The sequence below is a fragment of the Stegodyphus dumicola genome, chromosome 5, assembly GCF_044657685.1.
Source record: "Stegodyphus dumicola isolate Sdum_Otavi_A_Nest chromosome 5, ASM4465768v1".
In the NCBI taxonomy this organism is placed as follows: domain Eukaryota; kingdom Metazoa; phylum Arthropoda; class Arachnida; order Araneae; family Eresidae; genus Stegodyphus; species Stegodyphus dumicola.
In genome coordinates, this window is record NC_140772.1 from 41255783 (window position 1) to 41268190 (window position 12408).

The 12408-nt window shown below is 36.6% G+C and overlaps 1 protein-coding gene across 1 annotated transcript in view; it reads left to right on the top strand.

Moving 5' to 3' along the window:
- Nucleotides 1–2575: 2575 nt before the first annotated feature.
- Nucleotides 2576–12408, top strand: part of LOC118195908 (uncharacterized) — a 172341-nt gene continuing 162508 nt past the window's right edge. The window contains exon 1 of the mRNA XM_085816613.1: nucleotides 2576–2712. Coding sequence (XP_085672739.1) covers nucleotides 2592–2712 — 121 coding nt within the window. The 5' untranslated portion in view covers nucleotides 2576–2591. The remainder of the gene's footprint in view (nucleotides 2713–12408) is intronic.

Here is a 12408-nt window from a genome sequence, read left to right on the forward strand (position 1 = left end):
AAAAAGGGTAAAAGTGATGCCAAATCTTAACGGGTGACACCAAAGCTTAAAGGTCAGTCTGTCTTCTGTCTGTGAGCAAGTTACTTGATATATTACTTAGTGATAAAGGAACCGTTGGTCAAACCCAAGATGAATTTCTGACCGGCAAATCATGTGACACGTTTAGGTAGAAGCTAGGCCAGCACCTCCGTAGTACCACAGGTAATTGAGGTATTGCTGAACCTAGCTAACTGTTAAACTTTCCACCGCAATTTTGAGGTAGAACTCCTTGGGGGGTGGTCCGATGATCTCCCGCCCCTCTTTTTTTTTTACCGTCAACTCCTTGAGAGGACTTCCTGAGATAACTCATTTCTGGTATTAATAGTATATACAAATCATACTGAGAAAAGACTGTCCTTGAAAAGTTCAACAACTGGTGCTTCCAAATGCCTAAATGTATAAACAAATGTCCTTTCTAAAGCGGAAGATGTAATAAGCAAGTCTTCGGAGCTTCCATCCATCAGCATTGCGTAGAAAAAGCACATTGCGTGTTACGTAACACGATCGCCAAAAACTGAACTAACAACTTTTACACTTGCATAATTTCACTCCATTATAGCGAGCGCATTTGACAAGGTATGATGGGCAGCAGTGTTTCAGCTACTCACCGAAATCGACTGTCCCGGCAACAATTATCAGTACACAGATAGCTATTTTAAAGTCTCGTATATGAAAGTACTTCTTACAGATGTTACGTACTGAACAGATGTACGTGCTGGAGCTGTTCTGGAATCTAAATCAAAATTGCGTTTAATTCGAGGGCAACTAAAAAACTTAGGAAGGAGGAGGAATAGCCCATATTATTATTATTATTATTATTATTGCTCTTCAACAGACACTTGTTCTTCAAGCATTTGCCGAGAATGACAGAACTCGCAGTATAATTTCTAGAAAAGTACAGCTACCAATTTAACTATATTTTCAAAGGGTTTACCTGGAGAATAATTTCATTTGGTTCGTAAATTAAACCAGTTTCAAAAGAAAGAAAAATCTGAAAGGGTTCAGGTTTCAACGGTTGTCCAAATGGGTTTGTTTAGCTTTTTGAAGCTCCCGCTTAGCTCGCAGTCTATCAGTCTACTATTGCACTTACTCCTGCCATCCACCCCCTTTTTGCGGTCTTTTAACTTTATTATTAATCATAATTTTTTCTCACTTTCGCCATATGCAATTCAACAGCAAAATTATGAGAATTTTAAAAGCAGCATAGCAACATATGTTTAGAATTCCCGATGGAATGTTAAGTATCGACATCCAATTTTTTTTTATTATTTTTTAATTTAATTTAATTTAATTTTTATTTTTATTTTTTTATTTTATTTATTTATTTATTTATTTATTTATTTAGCTCGTAATATTAATGGTCAGTTTTCTTAGTAAGATGGCTTGGAAAAAAATTTTTTCCCTTGCTCATTTATGTCATGTCAAACTCAACTCAACAGAAAATCACAAAATATTTATAAACAGCATATCTTTAGAATTTCCGATAGAAAATCTCGCGCAGCTGACATAAAAGTGTTTTATTCCGCACAGTGTTGCCCCAGTTCGTTTTCAAATCTTTGAGTTTGTTAACTAAAAATTCATTAAAGTTTTATAAAATATGAAATATGTAATTCAAAATTCAAAATTTAGGCTTGCTGATTCACAGGCTCGGGTGGAAGACTACGTTATTCAGAATTTGATAGCCTTAGGTACCGTCGTTTCTTCATAGTGCGAGAAACATACATACATACATGAAGCTTCTTCATTATTTAATTTCTTTAAAAATAATATAGTGGTGTTAATATTTGGTACCAACAATTTGAAAAGTTATACAACCCTTCTTCGTGGGCGACGCGAGATCCGATTTCGTAACTAATAGCCCATTCGGCATAATGCTCTTTTGTGTTTAAACCACCACTTACAAATAAAAAGAATATTTTATTTATATTACTCCTGTGTTTCGATAAGAGTCAGTATGAAACAGAAGATTAATGACTGTATACTTGACATACTTTTATTGAGCAATTTACTTTTAATGGATATATATATATATATATATATATATATATATATTAAGTACAATGCAGTTACATACTGATCTGCATAAAAACACCTTCCAAATACTCTAACATCATTCGCTATGACTGCAGTCATTCAATGCATCTTTTCCTTTTATATTTTCCGTAGATACATTTATTTCCTGCTCATGGTTTGTGATAGTAGTTTTTTTGTCTTCCTGCTTTAAACAAATTTAACATTTTTTTACAAACGAAGCGCAGTTAATCTGTCTCCCGTGAATTTGGAGATGCCTGCGCAATATTTTTGTTTTTGTTGCAAAAGCTGGGAGATTAGCTTCAGAGATTCAAAGGGATGCTGTGACTGAAGCCACAAACTGCCTTAATCGGGGCTTGTGTATATCTGGCAATTGGCAGCAAAGAAACTAAGATCTACTCGCAACCTAAAACGAAAAGAAATGCATCGAATGCTCGACCCCCTTTAGCTGTAAACACGGACAGGTAACTGCGATGGCAGCGCCCTCTCTAAACACAGACTTCACTTACTCATTGCAGACGATGGAAGCGAATCTAAGCGAACTGGAAGTGATGAAATTCCTGATCGAAAAGGGCGGCAGATGTACAAACTACGAACTGGTGTCCAACTTTAGGGCTGTTCTCAATAACCCCCTCTACCAAGGTAGGCAATTTTTTGTTTCTCGCTCACTTTCTAGGAAGCCGCGGTCAACAGGTGTCAGTTTCGGAAACTGAGTTAGGCTTAGCTCGTGCCACTGTGTGCCTTTCAAGGCCATTCACATGGGACAGGCGAGTTCGACGAAGCGTTCCTTTCGCTTAGTGGTGTTGGGTGCATGACTCATATACATGCAACTTGTCCTTTGGTTTCTTTGTCCGCTGTTCCTTTCTTAGCTGCTGAAACGTAGTGTGGTAGTGTTTTATACCTAAGGCAGCGTTAAATTACGAAGAGTATGTATTTCCGGAATTGTAATAATTCATTCATTAATTACATACAGGGTTTCGCAGTTTAGAGAAACTAATCATTTCGAGTTACTAATTGCTCACTTCAGTGGAATAAGAGAATTCAATAACTGGAAGCAGGACTGAAGATTATTAACCTTTCAGCGTAATGTCTTAATTACTCTGAAGAGATTTTACAACCGGTTTGGAAAGAATTTTTATGAAACGCATAATATTTTTATACTGTACAGGATTTTAATTCTGGTCTCCACGTATATATGTAAATAAATGACTTCGTATTTTTATTTTTTTAAAGCTTAATAGTTTGTTTAGTTTTTATATAAATATATATATCATTTTTATCGCAATTATATTAATAAATTTTTGAGCCATTTAGTGTTTTTTGTCGCTTATATAATTAAAAATTTGGGTAGTTAGTTATAAGACAAATTTTAATATTAAAATTATTGAAAGGACTTTTTTAAAGTTATGTGATCTAAAATATAGGAATCTGAATTCCCCTGTACAGAATTTAAACTGACGAAGTATGTAATAATGATTAAGTACTTCCTGTCGAAAGTGATGTGTATTTAAATAGACGAGTTACTAGATTGGCGACTGTTTCTCATTTGCATTCTTTTTGATATGATGTCAATTTTCCATAAAATTTTTCATATTTTAATCTTCTTATTAGAGAAAGAATGCTAAATATCTCATTTGTGTAATTATTTGCGTTCTTTCTTCCTAAATATCTCATGTCAGATGAATTTGTTTGTATTTATTATACCAATTTTTTGAGAAAATATTATATTCTCAAAACAACGTTTTGGCGCTCTTTTTGGCGAGATCTGTCACTTTAATTGAAATGGGTTGTAAGGGTAAATAGATGCAGATTGTGCTTAGGCGACGTGTTTAAGGCACTTAGTCATAAACATTCTAATCGCGATTTCTTATACTGTGTAAGCATATGGCTTTAAAATATTTGTAGATTTTTCCACGTTGCAAAATTTTACCATTATTCTACATTTTTTCTAACACAAGGCATTGTATTATCTCTGTTCCCTTCGGCTTCGCATCTTATCACTGTTTTTATTTCTTTATTGCTTAACACTTTTGTTTTGCGTGTCAGTTTGACATTGTTATCTCTTGCTGAATTATCTATTTCATATACGTTGATTTTAAGTATGTTTCAGCTGGAGTTATTTTTGATTAGAGACATCGTGTGATAAATATTGATTTAATGTATTTTTTTAAAAATATCAAAGCATCCAGACGTCTATCTTATTTGTTTACACACATGCATACATCTGTATATTTATAAGTGTATGTGTACCAGAGGTGATTTAGGAATGTGACATCGGAGAACATGATTTACGGACTGACAGAGCTTAGAGCATAAAAGATAACAATCATGGCCTTTTTCATTCTTCTTAACTTTTTTAAGCCAGTATAATTTAAATGGCGCAGTAAGCGTCTGTTATCGACTGTTTTAAATTTTTTTGAAGAAAGGAGTTGCAGCAGCAAGCTCGTAGAATGGAAGCGGGAAAGCCAATGCTGTGTGTCTCGGATCAAATCCTTAATGACAATGATTTGGTTTCAGCTCTGATTCAATTTTTGTTGGTTAACAATTACTTTCTAAAATTATTATTGGCTAAAGCGTTTGTGTATGTGTGTGCGTCATTAATTTTATGTCAGAATCATATGACAACGAGTCATTTTCAAATCGCGGAGTTAATAGACCACTTATAAGAAGTTACTAATTACTGACTTCACCTAGGCTATAAGTAATATCTATTTTTAGAATAGAGTGGGGAAATAACCAAATCAAAATGGAGAATTGCAGAATTATTAAATTTTTTTTTTTTTTCAATCTTCTTACCACTCTCCCTTTCAAAGGAAAAAAGAAAAAAAAAAGGGGGGGGGGTTAGTGACAAAAAAGGCGTAAATAGTGAAGAGAAATATTTATGGAAAGTACATAATATGAAATTTAGAATTCATGATAATTTTTAAATAAATTCTGAGCAATGCATTTTTGAAAATATTCTGCTGGTCGTTCAAATTGATACACCGTGACGGCGGCATGTAAGTATCAGATTTATGTGAAAGATGCTGGGATATGCAAATGATTAGCATTCCAGCGCATGTGCACAAAGCAGGTATGAGTAACGTCATCTAGATTGTCTGTAAATGTTAAGAGAGCACAGACATTGACTACGGACTGTCAGTAAGGGACCATTGTTGCGGCTTATTTCTGAAATGTCCAAATATTAATCATGATCTTCAGGGAAGACGTCAGTTTCTTGCAAAATACAACTATAAAAATATCTAAAATGGTTGACTGATGTGTTCCTTTACCAGTAGTTAAAGAGGCGTTCCAACAGTTACTTGAAAAGGCCTTTGTTCCTTGTTTAAGGTTACTGGTCTTTGAGAATTACATTAAAATATTCCATAATAAAAAAAATTAGTTGCATATAAAATCCTGTTGACTAATAAGGGATGTTTTAAAAACTGATGACACGATGGAGAAGATGATTTACGAAGGAAGAAAGCTTGGCGTACAAAAGATAGTAATCAATCTTAATATTTGATCTCGTCGACCAACATTTTTTAACCACAGTTAAAGTGGCGCAGTAAGCGTTTGTTCTATAACTTTTTTTTATGTTTTTTTTTTGAAGAAGAGAGCAGCAGCAGCGTGTTCGCAGGGGGGATAGGAAGGCAAATGCAATATATCGAAGATGTAATTTTTCATCAGAATCATTTGATTTTAGTTCCGATTTAATACTAAATGTTTAATAAGTATTTTCTAAATTTATTATTGGCTACAGTGTTTATATATAGGTAGGTGCCTGCGTCATTAGCTTTATGCGAGAATCATATGACAAGAACTAATTTTGAAATGACGGTTACAGCCGAAAACATCGCAGACGAAAACGTCTCGGAGAAAACAACGCAAGGCAAAAACGTCGTGCTACAAAACATCGTGGGTGAAAACATCGCAGTTCTAAAACATCGCGGTACAAAACATCGTCGTCGAAAATAAAGCGGTTCAAAAACTTCGCAGTTTAAAAACATCGTCGTCGAAAATATCGTGGTAAAAAATAAAGTATCTACAAATCATCGCATGACGATAACATCGCAGACATGCTTTTTTCATACATGCTTTTCGCAAACATGCTTTAATAACTGTAAATGGATATTCCCATAATGATTTGTGAGCGCAAGATGGAAAGAAGGATAATTTTTACTTTCACATTTTTTTATTAACTAATAAATTTTTGCTGAAAAAGTAAGAAGGAAACAAGCATAGCAAATTAATGCAACTTATAGCACTTAATAGAATTTTAAACCGACATAGTTAACTAACAAAGGCCATTAATAAATCATTTTTTATAAAGTTTTGACTGGTAATTTTTCATGAAAAGTATAATCTATAAGTTGCATTTAATTTTCTATGCTTAAGTTTCCTTCTTACTTTTTCAGCAAAAATTTATTAGTTAATAAAAAAGTGCGAAAGTAAAAATTATCCTTCTTTACATCTTGCGCTCACAAATCATTATGGGAATATCCATTTACAATTATTAAAACCTGATAAAGTATGTCTGCGATGTTATCGTCATGCGATGATTTGTAGAACTTTATTTTTTTACCACGATATTTTCGACGACGATGTTTTTAAACAGCGAAGTTTTTGAACTGCTTTATTTTCGACGACGATATTTTGTACCGCGATGTTTTAGAACTGCGATGTTTTCACCCACGATGTTTTGTAGCACGACGTTTTCGCCTTGCGTTGTTTTCTCGGCGACGTTTTCGTCCGCGATGTTATCGGCGGACACCGAAATGACATATTTTTAAAAGGTTAACTGAAAGCAGAGGAGGTAAAAGAGAAATAATCAAATTAAAATGGAGAAATAAGGAACTATTGCAAATTAAAATTAATATTTTGAATTATATGTTTGTTATGTGATATTTATATATACGCTACCTAGCAGACTATCCAATTTGCTCCGACAAACTACAGAATCTTTTACAAACTAAGATTTTTCTGCACTTTGACTGCACAACCACCTTGGCGCAGTTTGACGATTGTTTATAGAAAAAAAAAAAAAAAAAAGGAGTTTAGTGAATTTTTTAATTGCAACTTGCAATGGATATAATGGTAGTTACGGGTTATCGCAACCACCTTTGTAGAATCAGAAATTGCTTTATTCTAATCTAGTTTTCTTCTTAGACACGTCATATTCTTCATTCCTGTCAATTTCCTCGCACATACTTTATCGAAATCAATTGTTATAAAGCTGTAGAATAAGCTTAAATGTATTCAAGAACTGCTGTGTTCATTATGCTGTAATTCATGAAAAGAATATGTTTCTCGAAGATAAAAATTTAAATCGGCTATCACAACTGCCACAATCGGCCTCTAAGAGTATAGTTCAAAGCTAATTTAGCACCATCATTATTCTGTTCATTTAAAGAATTTTAATAGCAGAGAAGAAATTGAAAGATAATGAGCAGGTTATTTATGCTGTGCAGAGTGTGTCAACATGCTACTGAACTCTGGTGAAACTTCTGGAATTAATTTTTTTCTTCTGGAACTTCCTGGATGCTGGAGCAAATGTACAGGGTGTTTTAAAAGGTCGTTCTTAACATACCGGTCTGTCATACCATGACAAACAAGATTTACACAGGAACTTATGTCCGAAAATGCGAACAGCGACAGCTAGAGAGCAATGTTCGCAGGCTTATAGGAGTGTGGGAAGCAGAATCATTTCAGGCGAGGATGTTGCAGGCGAAGGATGAATCGGCTTACTAACTCAGAATTGGTCGATATGCGTTGCCCTTTATATTATTGCATTATGGCGCCAAGGGCCAGTCTTATGGCCACCGCGAACCCCGACCTGACCCTCTGGATTTCTACCTGTGCGGATACATGAAATCCGTGGTGTACGAAACGACCGTAACATTGGACATTGCTGTCGTCGCCAGGATCGTGACGGTAGGTGTTCGTGACTCACCTGGCCATTTTGAACGGGTCCATGAAACCATGTGTCGACGTTGCGAAGAGGGCATTGTGGCGAATGAAAGGCATTTTGAACATATTCTGTGATTTAAACACGGTCTTTAATAAAAGTAATATTAACACGTCTTTCGCATCCTTTCTTTGTCTCCCTCTACGCCTGCGGGCATTGCCCTCTAGCGGTCGCCTTTCGTATTTTAAGACACAAGTCCCCATGTAAATATTGTTTGTCATGGTATGAATCAACATTTGTACGTCCCTCCTGCGCTCAATTGCGCAACTGGGAGAGTCGACCTACTGTGAACCCCCATATCAGGCAGGGGGAGGTCGTGGCAGGTAGGCCACAAAACGAATTCGACTTAATGGGCTGGAGTCGTGGGGCCCAATCCAAAACTTAGCCTCAGCCCAACTTTTACGAAGACCACTTAGGAGTTTTTAAACTAATCCTTAATGTCTGAGGAGCCGGGTCCCACACCGGATCTTCCCCAGACTGAATAACTCCAGAAAACCTCCGTGTACTGGGCCGGGCCCGAGGGGTCACCACTCCCTGTTCTCGGCTTTTCGACGGAGGCGTGACCTGATGGACTTGACCGGTCGTTAAATGCTCCCGCCAGTACTACACGGGCAGCGCGTCCCATCAGGACATTACCTAGCAAACTCTGGTGCCGTCCAACACCAAGCTACAGAACCATCTGGTATACGTCTTATGCCTTTCCCCCGGGGTCCAGCCATACAAATGACCCAACCCCGGGCTCTGGAACCGCCAGGCTCGTGATTTTATACCCCCGTGGCCGAGACTGCCTAGGTACAGATCCTAGCCAGTAGCTTCGCAGAGTTCTCTACGTCGACCCCCGGGGGGATTTGTCATGGTATGTTAGACCAGCATGTTAAGTTTGGCAACGACTTTTTGAGACACCCTGTATAGTAATGTCAGATAATTACATCGAAAAATAGTGTGCAAGTTGTTTCATTGTATTCCATAAAGCGTAGCTGATAATTTCCTGCTTATATTTGAATATTCCTCGTAAATCAGTTTCATTATAGGGACACTCTGTGTAACGTCTTTTTCGGTTTAATGTGCGTGAAGTTGTTACAATGAGCATCAACTGTATTAACAGTTAAACCGAATACAGCTTTCTGTATATAACGAGTTAGTTTTTTGTGATCATTATTTCCTTAGCGACGAACTCTCTCTTTACTCTTTGTGGGTTTCACTTCAAATACAAAGTATTTTGCTTCTGTTATTTCTTTATGACACAGTGCAACTAATAACTGTACTTTTAAGCTGATAAAATATTAACTTCCTGTCAACTTAATGAATTTTTGGAAAAGAGAGATGTGGTGGAATTGGGCAGAAGAATTTCTTTCTTTCCTTTTATTTTTTAGAAAAACGATGACGAAGAAATGTTTTTTAAAACTAAAGTAATTATTACGAAATATTTTTCGTCGAGTTGAAGTCGCTAAGCCGTACTTTCAGATGTCGTAATAAATTCTAAAATACTTTCGTGAAACGTCAAGGGACCCAGAGAAAGAAATATATTTTCCTCGGTGTCAGTGGAACGAAGACAGAAATGTCAGCCAGACGTAAAAGCGGGTTAGGGAAAAGAACGACAGGAAAAGAAAGTAATTACGTTGGTGGTCGTAAAGTAAATTAGTAGGAAAAAGGGAGCAAAAATTTTGAATCTTTTTAATGAATTTTAAACGTGACAACAATTGAGAAAGAAAATAAGAAAGGCATTTTTTTATTGTGATAAATGAAAAGAAAGATGAATTTTAGTTATAAATTTTGTATCATATAAGGAAGCAAATTCTTCTACATCTGCAGGCACAAAATTTCATTTTTTCCACATTATTGATCTTTAATATTAAGTAGCTTCGTAATTTTGCTTTATTTGTTTAGTTTGTCTTCAGTAAATCACAAATTATTAAATTTAATTGCATGCTGTTCTTAATTTTTTGAATAAGGCCACAAGCACTGAAAGTTTTCTTTTATCGGATTTTAAGGTCAATTGGTGGTCGAATAGTAAGGCTGCTGAACACTGGTAGTTCGACAGGGTATTCTTCAATGGCCAAGCACTAAAATCGCTAAACACTGGTACTGTGATCCGGGGCAAATTCCGGCAAACGAGGACTTTCTTATCTTTTCACTATCGACGGAACAGCTGGCCCACTTGGTTTAGGTGCTTTTCAGCCTGTTGGATCCCGTCGATGGAATTAAAAATAAATACATAAATAAACTTAAATAAAGAGCTTAGTACTGTGTCTCCGGGGATTGGCCACGAAACGAGGAACATTGAAGTAAGGACCAGAACATGGAAAAAAGGTGCATGGTGGTTACTGCTGAGACTAAGCGGAACACTTTTCACGAGGCAACGAGCGATTGCAAACGAGGATTGCTTGAAAATTTTCCTTGCTTTCCTCATATGTTGTAGAGATGTTACGGTGAAACACCGAAATCTGGAGAATGTCTACTTTCACCGGTGAATGTCAACATTCACATAGTCTCTTGGTGTATGTCCGAAATATTTTCCAAATACTCTTATTTCTGACTTATACCGGTCAATGTCGACATTCACCATGTACTAATGGTGAATGTTGAACATATAACAATATTATATTTTCTTCTCCGTCATTCAGTCGCGAATAAACGCACTTGAAACTTGAAATAAGAACTTAAGAACATGAGAACCTAAAACACACAATACATTCAAAATGAGAAAGGAAAATAATAGAAGTTAAAAACTTACTTAATTTATACAGTACGTTCTAAATGAGAAAATAAAATAACAGTCATTAAAAACTTACTTAATTATACAGTACGTTCTAAATGAGAAAATAAAATAACAGTCATTAAAAACTTACTAAATTATGTGATTCAAATCTTATTTATTGCAACAACTTAAACTATTATGGCACATTATGACCTCTCTTTTCGACTTTCACCAGAGCATATCTGTGATTGTCGACATACACCGGTGAGGGTCCGAATATACAAGAATGTAGTGAAATATTCGGTCTTTCACCGACGTATTGGGTGAATGTTGATATTCTCCGGTGAAAGTTGACATTCTCCAATTTCGGTCTTTCACGGTAACATATGTATATAACACCACTCAAAAGTCATTTTATGTGCGCACGATCATTAGTAAAGCTCCTAGTTCTGGGATATTCAAAATCCATACTATTATATAGAACTCAAAATGAGTCTAATAAGGGGTAGGGTCTCCTCTCACAGCCTAACAGGTCGCGCAGTTTGACGGCGTATTGCATAGGAGACAACAGAGAAGTTTCTGCAATAATCAATCCCACTCCTGCAGCAAGGCAGTTTTCAACTCTGGGATGATTCTTGGAGGGGGATGACAACATAATAGTGCGTTCCGAGGGCGTCCCATATATGCTGTGTAGAGTGAATGTCAGGACATTTGCCTGGCCAATCCATGCAGCAAATAGCCTCACTTTCCAAGTTTGACGGCGTATTGCATAGGAGACAACAAAGAAGTTTCTGCAATAATCAATCCCACTCCTGCAGCAAGGCAGTTTTCAACTCTGGGATGATTCTTGGAGGGGGATGACAACATAATACTGCGTTCCGAGGGCGTCCCATATATGCTGTGTAGAGTGAATGTCAGGACATTTGCCTGGCCAATCCATGCAGCAAATATCCTCACTTTCCAAGTTTGACGGCGTATTGCATAGGAGACAACAAAGAAGTTTCTGCAATAATCAATCCCACTCCTGCAGCAAGGCAGTTTTCAACTCTGGGATGATTCTTAGAGGGGGATGACAACATAAAACTGCGTTCTGAGGGCGTCCCATATATGCTGTGTAGAATGAATGTCAGGACATCTGCCTGGCCAATCCATGCAGCAAATATCCTCACTTTCCAAGTAATCGTCAAACAGCTCAGCCCTATGTTGGCAAGCGTCATCGGCTATTAGCAGGAACCCAGGACAAGCTGCGTCTCTGGAAAGTCCAAATAGCTCTAAGATCTCTTCTCTATACATCACAGCAGTCAGCCAACCTTTATCAAACACATGCAGGGTATGCGGCCATCAAATATAATTTCGGTCCTTCACGGTAACAGAGACATTTTGGAAGTAGGCAAGATGAAAAATATGCAACGCCTTTGCCGGGAATCGAACCACGGACCTCTGAAATACGCGCCCAACGAGCAAACCACCACACCACGAAAGCATTCCCAGAAGGCGGGAGAAATACCTTATAATGTAGCTTATGTAGATAGGAGCCTTTTATCCTTAAAGAATCCTCCATGATCTCATTCTTCTCCTCCCGCCGAGATGTCTGATGTGCTTCCCCGTAAATTAAAAAAAAAAAAAATAAATAAATAAATAAATAAATTGTGTACAAATAGAAGATTAACATTAATCAGGGATTAAAGCGTAT